The sequence below is a fragment of the Sporothrix brasiliensis genome (assembly GCF_000820605.1).
Source record: "Sporothrix brasiliensis 5110 chromosome Unknown Cont22, whole genome shotgun sequence".
Lineage (NCBI taxonomy): Eukaryota > Fungi > Ascomycota > Sordariomycetes > Ophiostomatales > Ophiostomataceae > Sporothrix > Sporothrix brasiliensis.
In genome coordinates, this window is record NW_024467141.1 from 1,957,400 (window position 1) to 1,975,521 (window position 18,122).

Genomic DNA, 18,122 nt, shown 5'->3' on the forward strand with positions numbered 1-18,122 from the left:
TTTTCATGGGAAAATGCACTCTATTTAACTGCTTTTGATGTCGTGGTATCGTAACACGTTGGTACAGCGCCAACGACAGCCGCTGACGCCCCTGCTCTTTCTTATAAGAGGGCCGCTCCAACAACGGCGGCCACGGCCAGGTTCTTGATGACGTCGACGGCCCGCCCGACCGACGCGGCATTCGTGCTCGCCGAGGTCGACGCGGATGTAGTTGTGGTTGCTGCCAACGAACCGCCCTTGGCACCCGCATCGCTGCCAGTGTCGCTGTTGGACGACGACGGTGGCGTGGCTGCCGTCGCCGATGGTTTGGCCGAGTTCGAGGCCTTTGTTTGTGTCGCTTTGGATGTGGAACTCGGCTGGGCCGCCGTGTTCGACGGCAGCGCCTTGCCCTTCGCGCCGCCTGCCTTCTGATACGGCGCCAGTACGCACTCGCTAAAGAGCGTGTTGTCCTTGTAGCTGCCGTCCGGCTGCAGCGTGGGCGTCAGGCTGAGCACGTACGTCTCGTCAAATTGGCCGGCGGCCCACGATACGTAGCCAATGTAGACGTCGGCGTTCTCGTTGATAAAGGCGTTTTGTGCGCAAAAGTCCGTCATGCACGAGGGTTCACTCGACGCGCCCGTCTCGCTAATCAAGCCCTGGCGCTTCTTTTGGCGCAGGTAGGTCGCCAGCATCGTGAAATTGCCAATGTTGTTCGTCGTGCACTCGGCATTCTGGCCCGAGTTGTTGTTGTCGAGGTACTTGTGGATGTCCAGGTACAGTCCGTCGGTCGAGCCGTCCGGGTTCGTAATGGCCAGCAGGGCGTCAGCGCTGCCCGTCGAGATGAGCGTCGCGGCGCTGTCAAAGTTCGTGCCCGGCAGCAAGATCATCTGCGTCTTGGCGCCGGCATTGCGTATGCCGTTGACGACCTTTTGGCACGTGGCCGCCCATGTCTCCAGATCCAGGTCGTGCGGCTCGTTGGTGATTTCAAAGACGACCTTGGGCTCGTCGGCGTACATTTTTGCGAGAGCCGCCCAGATCGCAACAAACATGTCGTCTGACGGCCCGCCCTGTCCGACGATGCCGCCATTGAACCGAGCAAAATTGTGCACGTCAATCATGCAATACGCACCGGTCGCGAGGCATGCCTTCACGAACTGATCGTAGCGGCCGGCATTGGTCGGGTCAAACGTGTCGCTGACTTCTTTGTCGTTGTTGATGAGGAATTGCCATGATGTTGCTAGAGGACGAGCCGGTTAGTGCCATAGACCTTTGACAGCATGCCAAATAAGAGGCAAGGACAGAAAGACAAAAAGCCATAAAAACATACGCAGCCGGAACATGTTCACGCCGTCATCCTCGACGAAATGCTTCATCTGGCCGCCGCCGTCGGCATGGCCCAGCTCCGTCAACGGCAGGGTCGCCGTGGAGAGTGGACAGGAGCCCTACAGTCGTGTTAGTTTGATTTGCACTGTGGGCATGCTCGTATTCAGGGTCTCGTATATCCGTCTTAGTGCAATTTTGTTGGACAATAGTGACGGGCAATTTGATGGGTGGATTTGGCATTTGGCGGAATTGACGTTTAGCGAGTGTGCTTGGGCGGGGCGGCCCAGCAAATCGTGGCTTGGCCAGGCTTACATCGATATCACACCCAAAGTCGCCGCCAGCCATGGCAACGCCCTGAAAGGAGCGCAGCAAGTCAGTATTTTTGTCGAAGTGGAGGTCAAAGCGTGTCAAAGTAGACACGCTTCGAAATGGAAGAAAACTCACCAGGAACTGGACGGCAGCCTGAGCATAAGCGAGGAAGCCCAAAAGGACGAGGGAAGGAAAATAAGACAGAGACAGCATTGCGAACAGAGGAATGCAAAGAAAGACGAGATGGAAACGACAAGAATTGCAAAATAGAGAGAATAAGACCGCGGGAAGGACGAGCAAAGAAATATTAAAAATGATAGGGTATATAAATGCAGCCTCGAAGAGGAACGATCGTGGTGAAGAGAAGCGAGGAAGACGAGATAGATGAAAGACGAGATCGAGAAAGGCAAGGTCGAAAGAAAACAACGCAAAGCCGAGACGGAACGGCCGGACTGGCTGAAGAACGCCTTAGAATAAAAAAATGAGTGACTCGATGTGCTGGAAGTAGGACGACGATGTACGACGTAGGAGATGCGAAACAAACAAGGATGAAAAGGAAAAGAAAAAGAAAATGCTGAGCGCACTTCTGTATTGATAATGATGGCGAGAGGATAGAAAAAGGAACAAGATGGTACAAAACTAGAAATCAAATGGGCAAAAATAGAACATAGAATAGGATTTCCGAGAGGACCACAAAAAAAGGCAGACTCAACTTCGCAGACCCAAAATACGAGCATGAGGCGGCGTTCGAAATAGGAAAATAAAATAAAATAGGAAATCGTCCGTGTTCGAAGGACCCTGACTACCCAGCAAAACCTAAAACCAAACGGTTGCAACCAAGAAGGTCCCCACAAGAAACGGCGCACGGTTTAGGGGCGTAGGGGGGGCGAAATGAGGGCGTCAGGACACGAGCGCCTACACGAATGACAGGAGCAAGAGGATGCTAATTGGGTGTTGTAGCGTATCTGGTTAGTGGCGGGCGTCGACAAAGTCGACAGGTTGATGGCGCGGCTGAGACGCGCGTGCTAGGCACAACGGTCAGCACTCCATCGGAAACCAACTCAGGCCAACAGTGCGAGCCCATCTTTCCAAAGCAGCCAAGTAAAATTACCTGGCGAGATGAGCAGATTCACAATAACAGAGAAAATAAATACGAGCCGCAGAAGATGCAAAGCAGGAGAACACGAGGGAAGAAAACAGGGCACCGATACGACAGGACAACATGTCAACACAAGCAGACGAGCTCGACAAAAGGTCAAACGGCCTGGGACGGCCACTGGGCTGAGCCTCCAAATCGACCCCTATTCCGTCGCCAAGGCCTTGCCGTAGATCACTGGGCCCAGTGCGGTGAACCAGGAAAACAAAAGCGATTGTGGATATTGGCGAGAAATATATGTTGTGTGCGTCGTAGATGTAATACATGGCAAATACGACCAAATGCAACGATATGCAATAATAAAATGCGCGGGCGACGATCGAACAACACAGGTTTCAGACCTCTCTGCACACCTTACTCGTCCCGGAAAATGCGCACCTGCACCTCACCGGCATCGTCGACCCACGCGCGGAACATGCCGCCGCTGTTGTAGTCCTGGATCACGGCGGTGCGGACCTCCCGGACATGGCCACGGTCGTCGTGCACAACCACGGACTCAACACCAATGATGCCGCCTTCGCCCTCGCCGGCGCGGCCCCAGCGATCGCCTGCACTCTGCTGCAACAACCCGCCGGGACCAGCCACGGCCGAAAGCGCGGAAGCCAACGAGAGCGGCTTGTACTGCGCCATGGCCGCGACCGTGTGCGCAGCACTGATGCGCAAAAAGGAGTCGCCGTTGCCCGTGCCAGACAGGCCGATGGAGCGTGTTGTTTTTGTGGACGACGATGGCGTCGACGATAGTGGTTCATAGAAAAGGGGTGTCGGCGAGGGAATCGGAAGACAATCGGCCAGCAGGTTGCAGAGAGCCCGAGACAGCTCGACAACCGGGCGAGCCGTCTGCACACCCCCTGCTGTTCTCGCTGCCGCTGCTGCGGCCGCTGCCGCGGCCGCCCATCCCGTCGGATCGCCGTCCTCGGCCCACGTGCCCGCCCACGAGCCTGCACCCACCACCGGCGTGTCTCCCACGCGGCCCGTCACCTTGTTCGTCAGGCCGCCCGTGCTCGTCGCACAGCACACCACCCCGTCCGCGTCTAGGGCCACCGCGCCGCACGTGCCTTGTGGGAGGTACTCGCTGGCCGACCAGGAGCCCGTGGCCGCCCGCCCTTGTTTCTCGGCCTCGAGAGCACGTACATGCTCGTCCCACCGCTGCTGCGTGAAAAAGTAGGACGGATCGACGAGCGGCAGTCCGTAGCGCGTGGCCAACACCTCGGCGGCGGCACCATAAATCTGCGTATGGCCTTGGGCGCCCGAGTCAATGTTGGGTCCCTGCATGTCCTCACTGTTCTGGTCCTCGCTGTCCTCGCTGTCCCCGCGGCTTGTGCGGCTCGCTTGCCGGCCGGCCCTCCCACCCAAATCAACATCGCCGTGCTCGAGCATCCGTCGTGCCAGCCGAATCGGGTTCCGCACCCGGCGCAGTCCCATCACGCCCACCCCCGCTTGGCTCGGCCCCGTGATACCATAATGCCTGCCTCGAGCTCGTTGAGCCCGTCGCGTGTAAACACGGCGCCATGGCCGCTGTTGAAGAGCGGGCAGTCCTCGAGCAGAACGACGGCGAACGTGGCCGTCTCAAGTGCAGTCGGACCCGATGAGTCCGACGGCGCAGCCGTACCCGATGCCATGTATTCTTTGGTGCGCGTAATCTATCGGTCAGACTTGACAGCGTGGCATTAATAGAGGACGGACGTCCGAGTCTGGAGTAAGTCAACGTACAATCTCCTTCAGGGCTGCTCGGTAAGCGATCCGCCGTTCGGGCGTCAACGTCGTCTGCGAAATGTTGCCGGCGCCGCCATGGATGATGATGCGCGGTTGGATTGGCACGTGCTGTCGGTGGCTGGTCTTGTCCAAGAGGCCGTTCATGTTGGTGGTAGCAGATCGTTTGTTGTCGTAAGTGTTGTTGTATGCAAGATGGCTTCGTTTAAACTCAGGGGCTATCGTAAATTGTGGTCGTCGGCCCCTTCCCGCAGTGGACGTTTGGTTGGGAGCTTGAGTCGGTCGCAGCTTCCCTGTCGCCGATAAATCGGAGGGAAATGTCGTCAGTTGTTGTGTCGCTATCTTTCCCCTCGTGCAATGCGTCCATGCTAGGCGAATTAGGAAGGCGCCCAATTGAGGAAGGCGCCCGATTGGACCTCGGGGGCTAAACAGCGACCGTTACAGTGTGGTTTGGAGACAGCGCCCTCTAATTACCAAACAAGGTCACAACCGGCGTACCAAAGGCCGACTGGCAAGGCTGTCGTAGGCAGTTCTCTTCTCGCGATAGCAAACAAGAAGCACGACGTAGCAAACAAGACATACAGCACGACAGACTTGTTATCAGACGGAGGATCGCACTCATCGCATCTTCCTGACAAACATGACGACAATGCCATTGAATTCAAAAGCAGAAAATGGCTGCATTAGTTGACACAATTCCTGGCTTTCTCGTCGGAGAAAAGATAGCTAACCGAACTGGGCATACCTCCTCTGCTGGGTTCTTCTTAAGCTTTCTCCGTCGAACTTCTTCTGCCAATATACTACGTCCCTACGATCTCCTTTGAGCACCTGAATTTGCGCCGTCTCGACTCACTTTAACTAGTATGCACCATATCCAACACAGTACACACCCCGACACCAAGCGACGAGGACTACTCGACACAGCGCCACAAGCAGCGCTACCGCTTCGGCATTGTCGAGTTGGCCTTGGTGCATTTGGGAGTCTGTTCAGCGGCGAGGACCATGATGGGCATCCAGGATCGAAAACGGGACCGACGCCGTACGGCACTGCTGGGTATGAGCCTGGGCGGATACGTTGTGAGCTACAGTGCCGCTGTGCCGGACGCTCTCGGTCTTGCATGGGAGACGGGCATCACATCGCGTCCCGAGCCGGCGCAAAAGTGTTACGCCGTCAAAGTCAATCTTTCCGACGTGCAGGTGCCGTTCCCGTCGGTGCTCGGATTGCATGAGGGCGGTCTGTGGAAGACGCGGCCATCTGGTCGCCCAAGAAACCGAAAATTTCAGTCGACTCCGGGACGGACGCCGATGTGCACTGTCAAGTAAACGTAAACGACACGCTGTGTATGGTCCAAGAGGTGGACGTCTTTTTATAAGATACGCCGTGTGGTATGCGGCAGAACTATGGGTTGGGTTTGTTCGGTTTGAGGGTATCTATTTCACTTCTGGCGTTCTGTCGGTTGTTAGCGAATCCAACCATCTCCCACCCGACCCATCGATTGAGGCGCCCTTGGCGCACTTAGCGTCTGTGAAGACAAGCATGCCACGCCACACGAAGCTTTGAGGAGCGCAGGAGCATTCCCAAGCGGATGGAAGCCATGGAAGAGATGTGGAAAACGCCTCAAAGCTTCTTTAGAACTGGCACTCTGGGGCGAGTCTGGGCTTGCGGTTGCTGTCGCGGCTCCGGTCTCCGTGCGGCGTCCATGCTGTCTGTTGTGCGCGGATGGCCGCGTTTGCTTCGTAAGAGTACAGCCTCACAGCCTGCTGTAAAGTGTTTTGGTGCATGTTCATGACTTTCGACGTCATTCGATCGCCCCTGCTACGTGCGGAGAACACTGTCTCTCTTTCCGTTTGAAGCAGGCTGCCAAGTGCTCATATACTGGAGGAAGCAGCGACGAGCAGCAACAGCAACTGCAACTGCCTCTTTTGGACAATAGGAAGCCACACGTACATCCACGCCTTCGTTCCTTCCCTTCCTTGCCACTCCACAACGGCAACCACGTTTTTTGCAATTCTCAAAGGCGATCTCGTTCAAGTCGACCGGGAATGTTCGTCGACAAGTCGTTAATTTTGTTTTGACCCATTCGACGCCAACATACATACTACATCAGAAACGGTCGGGAACATGGGTCTGTCTGCTTACGACATACTCGTCAACGCCGCGGTCGGTCACTCAGTCGGGTGGACCCACATCAACCGACAATGGACCAATACGGCAACCGCACCAGCACCACGTGTAAGTCGCATTCACGAATTGGCACCAAAAGAAGAAGGCACGAGGGATCGGCAGCACCAAGGCCCAGGTACAGGACAAAAGCTCACTCAAAGTGTGCATCGCCAGTCTTTATTTCCTTACGCTTTTCCTGTACTATATCGGCCTAGGGTACATGGACTGTCGCTTACGACCTTCCGGGGTTTTCCAGGACCCGCTTGCCTAGCTGTCATCTCGCTTTTCGCTTTGCTCGTCTTCCTGCAGCCATATAGTCTTGACGTTATTTCCAGGCGTCTTCCATCACACTTCCTACTTTGGGAGACCGAACGACCTTTATGCTTGGCCTGGATGTTTGTTTCCTGCCCCCACACCTTGCCTTGACCATGTGGGCAACTCACAAGTCAAGGCCAAACGACGAAACGACGAAACGACGAAACGACGAAACGACGAAACGACGAAACGACGAAACGACGAAACGACGAAACGACGAAACGACGAAACGACAGAAGAAGAGAGGAGAAATCGAAGGACCAATAGTGTCAATCTAGGTACGACATAGTCAACAACGAATAGCTAACCCGGTATTGCAAAGCCCTCTGTCCACGCCCCACGTTCATGTTTCCAAAGACAAGCTCTCAGGGCCGCTTACCTACATTGTTATACGGAGTACGAAATACATCTGCTAGATGCTTCTACAGGGAAATATGCTTGGCACCCCTCAAACTACACCGTGACACATTCTCCCAATGTGCGTGCAGTTGTCGTGTTGTCTGAACTCAGTTTTTACCAAAACATGTTTCGGCCAGTCATGAAGAAAACTTCAGTCATGGCACGTCGTAAATGTCTTGATCGGTTTGGATAGGCTTCTGCGGAGGAATACCCGGTTAAGGCGACTTACAAGTGTCAAGGTGGAAATAAAAGAAATTGCCCCAGAGGCACTAAGACACCAATACGCGCATGGCCAAGGCGGACGAGTGAACGCTGCAACACCGCTGGCCAATGAGCCGCGTGCTTATTCCACATGCGCTGTCCTGTCCATTGACAACAAAATGGTACACAAAGCTAGACAAAAGCTTAGGAAGCTGAAGGAACAGGGCCACGCACAAAAAGGCTTGGCAGCGTGCCGGGAAACCACTCGCAAGGCGACGCATGCACGACAGGGCCTGGGGGCGTGGCCTTGTCCGTTCTGTGGAACCCACTTTTTGTCTTCCCGTCTTGCCTTTCTGTCTTCTCGGTCGGTGTCGATTCGAGCAAAACCCGTTTTCTGGGGACCCAATGTGCCAATATGCGATCGCAGCTGTTGTCGCCGAACCCAGGACACCGGACGATGGACGAACACGCTCTCGACAGAACCGGGGTCATCCTAGCACGACATGCGTACGTTGTGCTGAAGTAGCTAGCAGTCCACTTCTTCCTCGTTGAGGACCTGTTTTGTGATGTGCGGCGCGGGCGATCGGCACCCCAAAAGGTCCTGTTCCTTACCCATAGATTGCCCGTGCCTGTTCCACTGCTGCTGCGACTTTTGTATAAACTCGTGCCAGCCCGCTCAGAAGATCGGCACGCTCTTTTCACCTTTCCGCCTTTTCTCCCTCTCTTCACCACCCACCCTCGTTTTTCTTATCATCTTCTACATTCCCTTGTGTTGTTCGTCACCGTCGCATCCCGCACGACTTCAAGATGATGTACACGCCTGCCCTTCTCCTGGCGGCGGCCACGGCCGTCTCAGCCGCCGCCGTCTCCGTCTCCGTGGAGAACACCGCCACGGCCGCCAGCGATGTCTTTGCTGCCCAGGCCACGGCCGAGTCGCGCAGCCCCGTCACCCACGTCAAGGGCAAGGCCTTTGACCGTCTGGCCATCATCTGGCTCGAGAACACCGACTACACCCTTGCTGCCGGTGATCGTGAGTGGCCTCCTCTTCCGTCGACGACGACTGTGTCCCATGTCCCATGTCGCTAACCGTCCAGCCAACCTGGCCTTCTTTGCCGAGAAGGGTATCAAGCTGACCAACAACTTCGGCGTCACGCACCCGTCCGAGCCCAACTACGCCGCTGCCATTGGTGGCGACTACTTTGGCATGGACAACGACAACTTCAACTTCATCGACGCCAACGTCAGCTCCGTCATCGACCTGCTCGAGGGCGCCGGCATCAGCTGGGGCGAGTACCAGGAGGACATGCCGTATGCCGGCTTCGAGGGCTTTGCGTGGGTCAACCAGGAGACCAAGGCCAACGACTACGTCCGCAAGCACAACCCGGCCGTGCTGTACGACCAGAACACCAAGCAGCAGAAGCGCCTGGAGCAGATGAAGAACCTGACGGGCTTCTACGAGGACCTGGCGGCCGGCACCCTGCCCCAGTGGATGTTCATCACCCCCAACATGACCTCGGACGGCCACGACACGTCCGTCACCGTTGCCGGCACCTGGACCCGCACGTTCCTCGAGCCCCTGCTCTCCGACAGCCGCTTCATGGACAACACCCTGGTCCTCATCACCTTTGACGAGAACTCCAGCTACAGCATCCAGAACAAGATCCTCGGCATCCTGATTGGCGACGCCGTCCCCGCCGAGCTCGTCGGCACCGAGGACGACAGCTTCTACAACCACTACAGCGAGATCGCCACCGTCGAGGCCAACTGGGACCTGCCCACCCTGGGCCGCTGGGACGTCGGTGCCAACGTCTACAAGGTCGTGGCCGACAAGACCGGCGACAAGCTGCGCACCTTTGACGCCGACAACCTGGCCAAGCACTACTTCAACGCGTCGTACGACGGCGTCTTCAACAGCAAGCCCACCTTCCCCGTCTACCCCAAGCCCAACCTGTGCCTCGAGCACAACGGCCGCAAGGTCGCCCAGAGCGTCCAGCGCAAGTGGTACGGCAACAAGAACCCCTCCTACTACAAGAACACCGTCGAGGTCAACGACGGCCTCAACCCCCCTGCCCAGTACGGCTTCGGCAAGTAAATGTGCCGGGAGTGCCTTTTGGTGAGAAAATGGATGGTGGAGACGCGTGTGCCAGTGAAACGATGGAGAGTGGGATCGAGGTTGGAAGGTGGCATGTGACATGCAAAGGTCACGGTCCATTGTCGAGCAATATGCTCCGTACGTCCGTACCGAAAACATAATATATAATTCAAGTCGATGACCGCCTCCTTGGGTCGACTCTAAAACACGGTATTCAAACTGTCCGCTTCGGTCCATGTGAGATGAGGTGACCTCGATGGAGGACGAGTCGCGGCTGGTCACGAGTACAGTAGTATTCGTAGCCAATACCAACGTGTCAGCAGTGGACAAGGAAACAAGCTTTGGCATCAGGCTGCAAAGTGTTAGAAGTGGCCATCACGCGGTGCAAGACCTAACGTTGCCTGCTTGGCTTGTGAAGAGGCTTGTGTTCGTCCAATTTCGTGATTTATTAGCACGGATCGATGGATAGAAATTGAAAAGATAGAGAAGAAAAGGAAGAAAAGGACAAAATTGGTAAACAGAAGATTTAATTGAATTAAAGGAGAGAGTTGCGAGATGTTGTGACGAGGCAAGCACCGCCTTCAATGGTGACGAGGCGTGATCACTCACGTGATAGTGCACGGGCCAGCGCCTTCCGCCGCAACCACTCAACGCGTGCCTGCCCCGCCATGGACGCGACGCGATTTTGCGCATTTGCTGTTGCGAGTCTCCGGCGACTTTCCGACAGCGTCGTTTCAACCTCACAACGACAACGACCGCCCACGTCAAGCTGACCTCCCCGCGTCCATCCGCAACCTCGTCAGTCCGACCTCGCTTGACTCACCCTTCGACTCCTCCACCCACCCCTTCCATCCTTCCATCACATACATCTGCCCCCCGCTCAACCGCCACGATGTCAGACGTCGAAGACATGGACGTGGATCCGCCACGCAACGACATCAAGTTCTCCGCCGACAACAGCAGCAAGGGCAAGCGCAGCACGGCGGCCAACCTGCCCGTCGAGGCCGAGGACACGCTGCCGTGGGTCGAAAAGTACCGCCCCGTATCGCTCGCCGACGTGTCGGGCCACCAGGACATTCTGGCGACGATCAACAAGTTTGTCGACTCGAACCGGCTGCCGCATCTGTTGCTGTACGGACCGCCCGGCACGGGCAAGACGTCGACCATCCTGGCGCTGGCGCGGCGGATCTACGGCGCGGCCAATGTGCGGCAGATGGTGCTGGAGCTCAACGCGTCCGACGACCGCGGCATCGACGTGGTGCGGGAGCAGATCAAGACGTTTGCGTCGACGAAGCAGATTTTTGCCGCCAAGCCGGCGACGGCAGCAGCGACAGGTGCTGGCGCTGGCGCTGGTGCCGAAAGCGCCAGTGGCCGCGACGGCGGCGCCAGCCTCGCCACGTTCAAGCTCATCATCCTCGACGAGGCCGACGCCATGACCAACACGGCGCAAATGGCCCTGCGCCGCATCATGGAAAAGTACACGTCCAACACGCGGTTCTGCATCATTGCCAACTACGCGCACAAGCTGTCGCCGGCGCTGCTGTCGCGGTGCACGCGCTTCCGGTTCAGCCCGCTCAAGGAAGCCGACATTCGCTCGCTGGTCAACCGCGTCATCGACGAGGAGGGCGTGCAGATCATGCCCGCGGCGGCCGACGCGCTGGTGACGCTGAGCCGCGGCGACATGCGGCGCGCGCTCAACGTGCTGCAGGCGTGCCACGCGTCGAGCACGCCGCTGCGTGGCCAGGACGACGACAAGGACAAGGACAAAAACGCACCCGTGGTCCGCGAGATGATTACGACCGAGACCATTTACAACTGCATTGCGGCGCCGCCACCGGACGCGGTCCGCGAGATTCTGCAGACGCTGCTGACGACGACCGACGTCACGTCGTGCCTCAACACGATCCATGCGCTCAAGGTGGCGCGCGGTCTGGCGCTGGCGGACATCGTCACGGCGCTGGCCGAGGAGATTGTCAAGGTGGAGGCAAGCCCCAAGGTCATGGTGGCGTGGCTCAGCGGGCTGGCGGACATTGAGCACCGGGTCGCGAGCGGCGCGGGCGAGACTGTGCAAACAGGGGCACTGGTGGGCGTGATCCGGAGCGGATGCGAGATGATGAGCGCATAATGGGTGTTCTGGACAGCAGCACACGACACAAAGACGGGTTAGGTAACATATGCGGCATATACCAGCGAATATCATTTTCACGTTGCAACGAAACCGACACGAGGTCGAGTGTGTGTGTGTGTGTGTGGTGGGAAACGATTTGGTCTTGTGTCTCAGCAATTCAACCGGGCGCGACTGTCTGCTGTCTCTTTGACGAAGCCTAGTTAACTTGCTACAGACACAGCCTCGGATTCCCCATTTTGCCGCCCTGCGTTGGTCTTGCCTGACCCGCATTTTATAATACAACATCACCCGCAGCATCATTGCCGGTTTCATACGCACCGCACCAATGCTTTCCAGCGCGTTTAAAATACCCCAGAAATGTCAGAAGAAAGCAGAGCAGGATGGATTGCCCCAGTGGACTGTGGTAGGTATAAAATAAGGCAAAAAGCAAAAAATTACATAGGTGCCTCCGTGCGCCAAAATCGCCGCATCGACATTACCCAACAAGACAGACCGCAGTCCCTCAGTAGGTGTACTTTTCAGCGGGCAGCTCAGTGACGGGCATGGGGCTGGCCAGTTCAGCAGTGTTGGGTGCATTCCCATGTACACTGCTGTGTCCGTGCTGGGGCCCCTGTGAGCCTCCGGTCATGTTGTTGTCGACACTGTTGTGGCGAAACGTGCCCGTGTGGTTCCAAGTCGGTGTCCGCGGTGTTGTCGTGAAACTGAAGCCGTTGAGTTGCTGCTGAACGTATGGCTGGTTTTGGCTCTGGTATGGCTGTGGCTGCTGAGTGAACGGTGGCGGTGGCTGGTGAACGCTCGATGACGAGCTGCGACGAATACCGCCAGCACTGTACTGCTGCTGCTGCAAATGCTGCTGCTGCTGATGTTGTTGTTGTTGTTGTTGCTGTTGTTGTTGTTGCTGAAGATGATGCAACTGTTCGTGGGACATGGGCGAGACCGTCTCGTCCTGCATGGCACTGGGATGGGGTGCGCCTCCGTGGCCGGCCAGTCCTTGTGTGTTGATGCGGAGAGAACGTACGCGCGTGGAGAGTGGCGATGGCACAGCCGATGAGGGAGGCAGCGACGACGAGGCAATGAGGAGCGCCTCTTTTTCTTGTTGCTGCAGCCGATCGACCTGGCGGCGCAAGTGCCGTGCCCTGCTGTACGAGAAGCCCAGGGCGACCAGAGCCGCCAGCAGCAGGGCACCCAGCACGCCGGCGACAATGACCGTCACCAGCCGCTGGCTGCGGTCGAAGTTGAAGCGGCCGCCGCCCCCGTTGCCGTCATAGCGGCCCGTGGGGGATGACGCGGGGCCTGTCGTCGTCGACGAGTTGTCTGCCGTCGGCACGGCCGTAAACTGCCGCACCACGGCCCCCAGTCCCCGCGCCAGTGTAAAGTTCTTCTGCGCACAGCAGTCCGTCTTGTTGCAGGACTTGCCAAAGCTGTCAAAGCAACAGCACCAGGCGCTGCCCCCGCACGACATCACAGTGTACGTGGGCTGGATGGGCGTGCCGGCCGTCACGTAAATGTTGGGGCTCGCGGTGCCGCAGTACTGCGGGCAGGCCGGGTCGAGTCCGGTAGGGTCGGTGCAGCCCTCGGCCCAAAAGGTGTTGTTGTCGGAGCGCTGGGTGGCGAAGCAGACGCCCGTGGCCAGACAGGCTTCCTGTTTGCTCTCGTCGCAGCAGGCGGCATGCGATCCCGACTGGCCGGTGGCGGCGGCGTTGCAGGGCGTGCCGGAGCTTTTTTGGCCGTTGACGGCATAGCACTGAGCATCGGCGACGGCGTGGGGGAGGTTGATAAGAAATAGAAGGCAGGCCCAGGCGACAACGGCCCTCGGCCGGTGGTGCTGCAGCATGTTGATAATGTTGGCGAGGATGTCGTCTCCGTGTCCCTCCACAGCGGTGTCTGCGGTCAGTGTGGAGAACAAAGGCAGAGGAGAATAAAATCCAGAAAATCAGAAGATCGGAAACCAGGAAACTGATATACCTGTCGCTCAACGGTCCATGGATGAGAAACTAGCGAGTTGGGGCTTGCTGTTCCAGTTCCAGTCGTGTGTCCACTGCCAACTGCCGTGCCTTGGCGTGTTTGGATCTGGTACGAACTCCTGTTTCCAGTTCGCGGTCTACATGAAGGCCGGGGACTGCCAGAGATGCGGCTGTGCATACGTGACTTGATCTCTCACCAACCTGTTCCTTAGCTTTGACCTACACTCTATGATCGCCATCTGCATGATCAGGGGCTTTTCCATTTAGCCAGGCCGATCAGAAGACGATGGTCTGAGCCGACACGGAGCCGCGAGGGGAGGGGGAAAAGGGAAAGGGAAAGGGAAAGCAGAAGGATGGGAGAGTACTCGAGAATGTTAAAAGAGAGGGAGAGTCCTTCTTTTCTCAGTGAAGAATGAAACAACGCTCTGCTCGTCGTGGTCTTTCTCGCCTCATTTCGTCAACGTTCTGTGTCGACACAGGGCACGTCACCGTGCAAGCAAAGATGTCTTTTCAATGCGCCAATAATTGTGTGTAGCACTAGATGTGATTCGATGCTGCACCACATCTCCAGCTCTCAAATGTACAACACTTTACGTCTGCTTCGCACTTGTCGCATTTGTCGCGATGTAGCCCGATTAGGAAGTTTTCCTGTCTGACTTACACGCTGTAAGGCAGCCAAGACAAGCGATGATCCCTAGTGTGGTCCTCTCTAATAGGGCATTCGACGTTGCAGGACGGAGCCCTACAGTCAGTGGGTTCAGCGGGTGATTCAGTGGATTCAGCGATTCAGTGGATCATAGCGCGGGATATAAAGTCAGCCAAAAGCCAACAATTTACTTGGGATTAATTTACCCGCTTTTGTGCAGTGTTGTTTCCTAGTTCTGTTTTCTATATTTCTCATTGTCATATTTGTCTCAATCGTCCGTTCTTCCACTTGTTTCGGTTTTTTTCTCTCATCCTTCTCGTGTCTGTATATTTCTTTCTTTGTCGCTTTGTCGCTTTCTCCTTGTCCGTAGAATAAGCTCTTGCCAAAAGCCGCTAACACGGACAGCGCCGACGACCAGTAGCACCTGCTTCGGCGTCGTCGCCTTATTGTACCCAGCCGCACCAATAATGGGAAGGCACAACCTACACGTGCAAATGCCATTGTCCGCCGAAGCCGGCCGGCGCAAGAGGCGGCACTGTGCTATGTCGTCTTTTAAGTCTTCTTTTCTTTTCTACGAGTCCCAATACGATCATAAACGGCAAGCGTATCCAAGCAAGGTATGTTGTCTGGTTCAGAACGTTAGGCGGGCATACGACTGGCATTCCTCGTCGATAGCTCCCTCGGTGCAAAACTACGCACCGGTTCATCCGAGGCATCCCGGCTGAGCGTCGTAATTCGACAGAGTGAAGGACGGGGCACCATCTGGCCATCCATCTTCTCATAAACGCAAGTCGCTTCTCGGTCAATAAACGAGGCATTTCATGACAGCGGCGCTTGCAGCAGAGGTCTTTCCTAATCCGTTCGAGACACTCCTGCCTTGCATCTTTACATCCCACTGGAAATGCATCATCGTCTTTCCTCTTTTGGTATGCAGCACACCTTCTTCGTTCCTTCCTCCAGCCTGCAGTCATGTCCCATCGCCTTCCCTTCTCGCAAGATCGGCGCACGTGGGACCAGGACGGGATGAACTGGACGGGACGAACAAGACTTGAGAGGCGGGGAAGGCGCGAGAGGCTTTATGGAGAGAATCAATAGTCACGTTGAGGCCAAATGTCGAGATGCAGGTCAATCAATCTACGCTCACCGACCACGGCTAGCCTACAGCTGCAGAGTACTTTGTATGTGTACCGCCTCCGACATCAATTACCTCGCAAGGTAAGCACAGCCCAGCACAGCGGGGATCGGCACTGTGCAGGCGTATAAATAAGCTCCATCCTCTACTCTTTGGTCAATTTATTTTCTCGCGATCTGCAGAGCACACTTTCCATATCTTTTCCCCCTCTCGCACGCCCCGTCCTACACACTTCTATTTCCTCTTCATATTCAAAGCGCCTCGTCGTTCGCTCTCACCATGAAGTGCCAGGTCGGCCTCCTTTCTCTGGCCATGGCCGGCAGCGCCGTTGGCAGCTCGCTGGCCACAGACCTCAACGTCATCTCGCGCTACTGGGGCCAGCTGTCGCCCTACGCCGACAACGACGAGGACTACTTTGGTGTCAACGACGTCGGGGTGCCGGCCGGCTGCGCGCTCGAGCAGGCGCACCTGCTGCAGCGCCACGCCCAGCGCTTTGGCACGGGCGAGTTTGACGACGCGCCCAACGATGCGGCGTTTGCCGCCAAGCTCGCCGCCAGCTCAAAGACGACCAACAGCTCGTTCACGGGCCCGCTTGCCTTCCTCAACGACTACGAGTACCTGCTCACGGAGTCCTACCTGACCGGCATCGGCGCCCAGACCGAGTTTGCCCTCGGCGTCAGCTTCTGGAACCGCTACGGCCGTCTGCTGTACAACGCCACCGCCGGCCAGGTTGCCTACAACGCCAGCAGCCCTGCTGCGCTGGACGCGTCAAGCCAGCCCGTGCTGCGCACCACCAGCCAGAGCCGCATCTGGAACTCGCAGATCTCGTGGGCCCTGGGCTTCTTCGGCCCCTCCTTCCAGCCGGTCCGCGTGCCGGACCCGACGCTCTCGAACTGGACGGCGCCCTTCCGCGTCGTCGTCATCCCCGAGGGCGGCACCGAGAACAACACGCTGGCCTCCTACGACAGCTGCCACAACGACGGCCAGGAGCCCATTGTCGACCTGGGCGACCGGGAGATGTGGCCGTACGTCGCCTCGTACCTGAAGGCGGCCACGGCGCGCCTGCAAAAGTACGTCCCGGCCGGCTTCAACCTCACCACCAACGACACCTACGCCATGCAGAGCCTGTGCGCCTACGAGACGGCCGCGCTCGGCGACTCGGCCTTCTGCGGCCTGTTTACGCTCGACGAGTGGGCCGGCTTCGAGGTCACGCTGGACGCCGAGTACTACTACGACTACTCGTACGGCAACCCGACCGGCCGCGCCCAGGGCATTGGCTATCTCCAGGAGCTGCTGGCCCGTCTCACCAACCAGTATATTTCCGTGAGCAACTCGAGCGTCAACGCCACCATTACCGACAACGCCAAAGATTTCCCCCTTGGCGCCAAGTTCTATGCCGACTTCACCCACGACGACATTATCATCTCCGTCCTCACGGCCATGTCGCTCGACTACCTGCGCGACGCCCCGCCCCTCGGCGCGCACGCCTGGCCCCCAAACCCCAACCGCAACTTTGTCCTGTCCCACCTCACCCCCTTTGGCGGCCACCTCGTCACCGAAGTCTACGGCTGTGCCAGCGCCGACCCGGCGGCCGTGACGGAGCACACCACTGTCTACCGCAACCCTAGTGTCGCCGCCGCCGCTGCCAACGCCAGCGCCGGCGCGCCGCACAAATTCATTCGGCTGCGCCTCAACAACGGCATCCTGCCGCTCCACACCATCCGCGGCGGCGCCTGTGCCGGGCGGACGGACGGCCTGTGTGCGCTGGACGACTTTTTGCAGAGCCAGGCGAACGCGACGGCGCTCGCCAACTATGCCTATGCGTGCACGGGCAACTACACGCTGAGCGATCCGTTTGACGGCAAGGATTATGACGGAACCATTTTTGCGTAACTGGGGGCCCAATTAGCTGCGAGTCCAGTAGCGGAGGAGTGAGGAGTGAGGAGTGAGAGTGAACGCTGCCGAGCGATGGGGGAGCCTTGCGACAGTGCCATTAGGAGAGCGCAGAGCGCTTCGTGAAAAAGAAAACAAAACAAAGAAGAAGCCAAAAAAGCACACGATTACGTACATAATGACCCTGCGTGGGGAACCATAGAATCGATTCATGATTGATGATGACACCAAAGATGCAATATTCGGCAGATAAAGAGCACATAAAAGGCGGACTTCCAGTCCTTATTTGCCGACCCATTGCGCTTGCCTCAGATACAGCCGTCGTAGTCTGCACCTGCTCCTTCCGTCTCACGTCGGACGGGAGTACGTATTTTGGAAAGAACCGCCCGGCCTTCGCAGGGCTCGCAGACAACTGGTATTACGAGACACCGTCGCACTGAGTCGCCACTGCCTCGGACTACAAAGTACTTCGTTGCCCACGTACGAAGTACGGCGTCTTTGTCGCAAAGCACCTTCCGGAAAAGGATGAAGACGCGGGGAAGGTCGCAATCTAACCGTTCTGTCCTACATGATGACTACACGGAAAGCGCGACCCACCCAACTGGTTTTGTGAGGAGCTATTCACGCTCCCACCAAAACACTCCACTCTCTCTCCAGATTAACATGCAGACCTGTGGACGGCGTGACCACAAACCGGACCTTACCGCCAGC

At 57.2% G+C, this 18,122-nt stretch overlaps 7 protein-coding genes across 7 annotated transcripts; 4 read left to right on the forward strand and 3 right to left on the reverse strand.

The window, feature by feature from the left end:
- Window positions 1-101: 101 nt before the first annotated feature.
- Window positions 102-1,824, reverse strand: SPBR_08341 (endoglucanase 2; the record flags this gene model as incomplete). Its single annotated transcript, XM_040766579.1, has 4 exons — window positions 102-1,216; window positions 1,307-1,421; window positions 1,615-1,656; window positions 1,747-1,824. The coding sequence occupies 4 exons, from the start codon at window positions 1,822-1,824 to the stop codon at window positions 102-104; spliced, it is 1,350 nt and encodes a 449-aa protein (XP_040614830.1).
- Window positions 1,825-3,121: 1,297 nt separating this feature from the next.
- SPBR_08561 (L-asparaginase) lies at window positions 3,122-4,189 on the reverse strand (the record flags this gene model as incomplete). The annotated part of the gene is made up of 1 exon (XM_040766799.1): window positions 3,122-4,189. The coding sequence occupies one exon, from the start codon at window positions 4,187-4,189 to the stop codon at window positions 3,122-3,124; it is 1,068 nt and encodes a 355-aa protein (XP_040614831.1).
- A 1,290-nt stretch (window positions 4,190-5,479) lies between these two features.
- Window positions 5,480-5,800, forward strand: SPBR_08762 (uncharacterized protein; the record flags this gene model as incomplete). Its single annotated transcript, XM_040767000.1, has 1 exon — window positions 5,480-5,800. The coding sequence occupies one exon, from the start codon at window positions 5,480-5,482 to the stop codon at window positions 5,798-5,800; it is 321 nt and encodes a 106-aa protein (XP_040614832.1).
- Window positions 5,801-8,363: 2,563 nt separating this feature from the next.
- On the forward strand, window positions 8,364-9,648 carry SPBR_08492 (acid phosphatase; the record flags this gene model as incomplete). The annotated part of the gene is made up of 2 exons (XM_040766730.1): window positions 8,364-8,586; window positions 8,651-9,648. 2 exons carry the CDS (start codon window positions 8,364-8,366, stop codon window positions 9,646-9,648), a joined length of 1,221 nt encoding a protein of 406 aa, XP_040614833.1.
- Window positions 9,649-10,540: 892 nt separating this feature from the next.
- Window positions 10,541-11,773, forward strand: SPBR_08508 (replication factor C subunit 3/5; the record flags this gene model as incomplete). The annotated part of the gene is made up of 1 exon (XM_040766746.1): window positions 10,541-11,773. The coding sequence occupies one exon, from the start codon at window positions 10,541-10,543 to the stop codon at window positions 11,771-11,773; it is 1,233 nt and encodes a 410-aa protein (XP_040614834.1).
- Window positions 11,774-12,278: 505 nt separating this feature from the next.
- SPBR_08478 (uncharacterized protein) lies at window positions 12,279-13,610 on the reverse strand (the record flags this gene model as incomplete). Its single annotated transcript, XM_040766716.1, has 1 exon — window positions 12,279-13,610. The coding sequence occupies one exon, from the start codon at window positions 13,608-13,610 to the stop codon at window positions 12,279-12,281; it is 1,332 nt and encodes a 443-aa protein (XP_040614835.1).
- A 2,187-nt stretch (window positions 13,611-15,797) lies between these two features.
- On the forward strand, window positions 15,798-17,411 carry SPBR_08380 (histidine phosphatase; the record flags this gene model as incomplete). The annotated part of the gene is made up of 1 exon (XM_040766618.1): window positions 15,798-17,411. The coding sequence occupies one exon, from the start codon at window positions 15,798-15,800 to the stop codon at window positions 17,409-17,411; it is 1,614 nt and encodes a 537-aa protein (XP_040614836.1).
- Window positions 17,412-18,122: the final 711 nt, after the last annotated feature.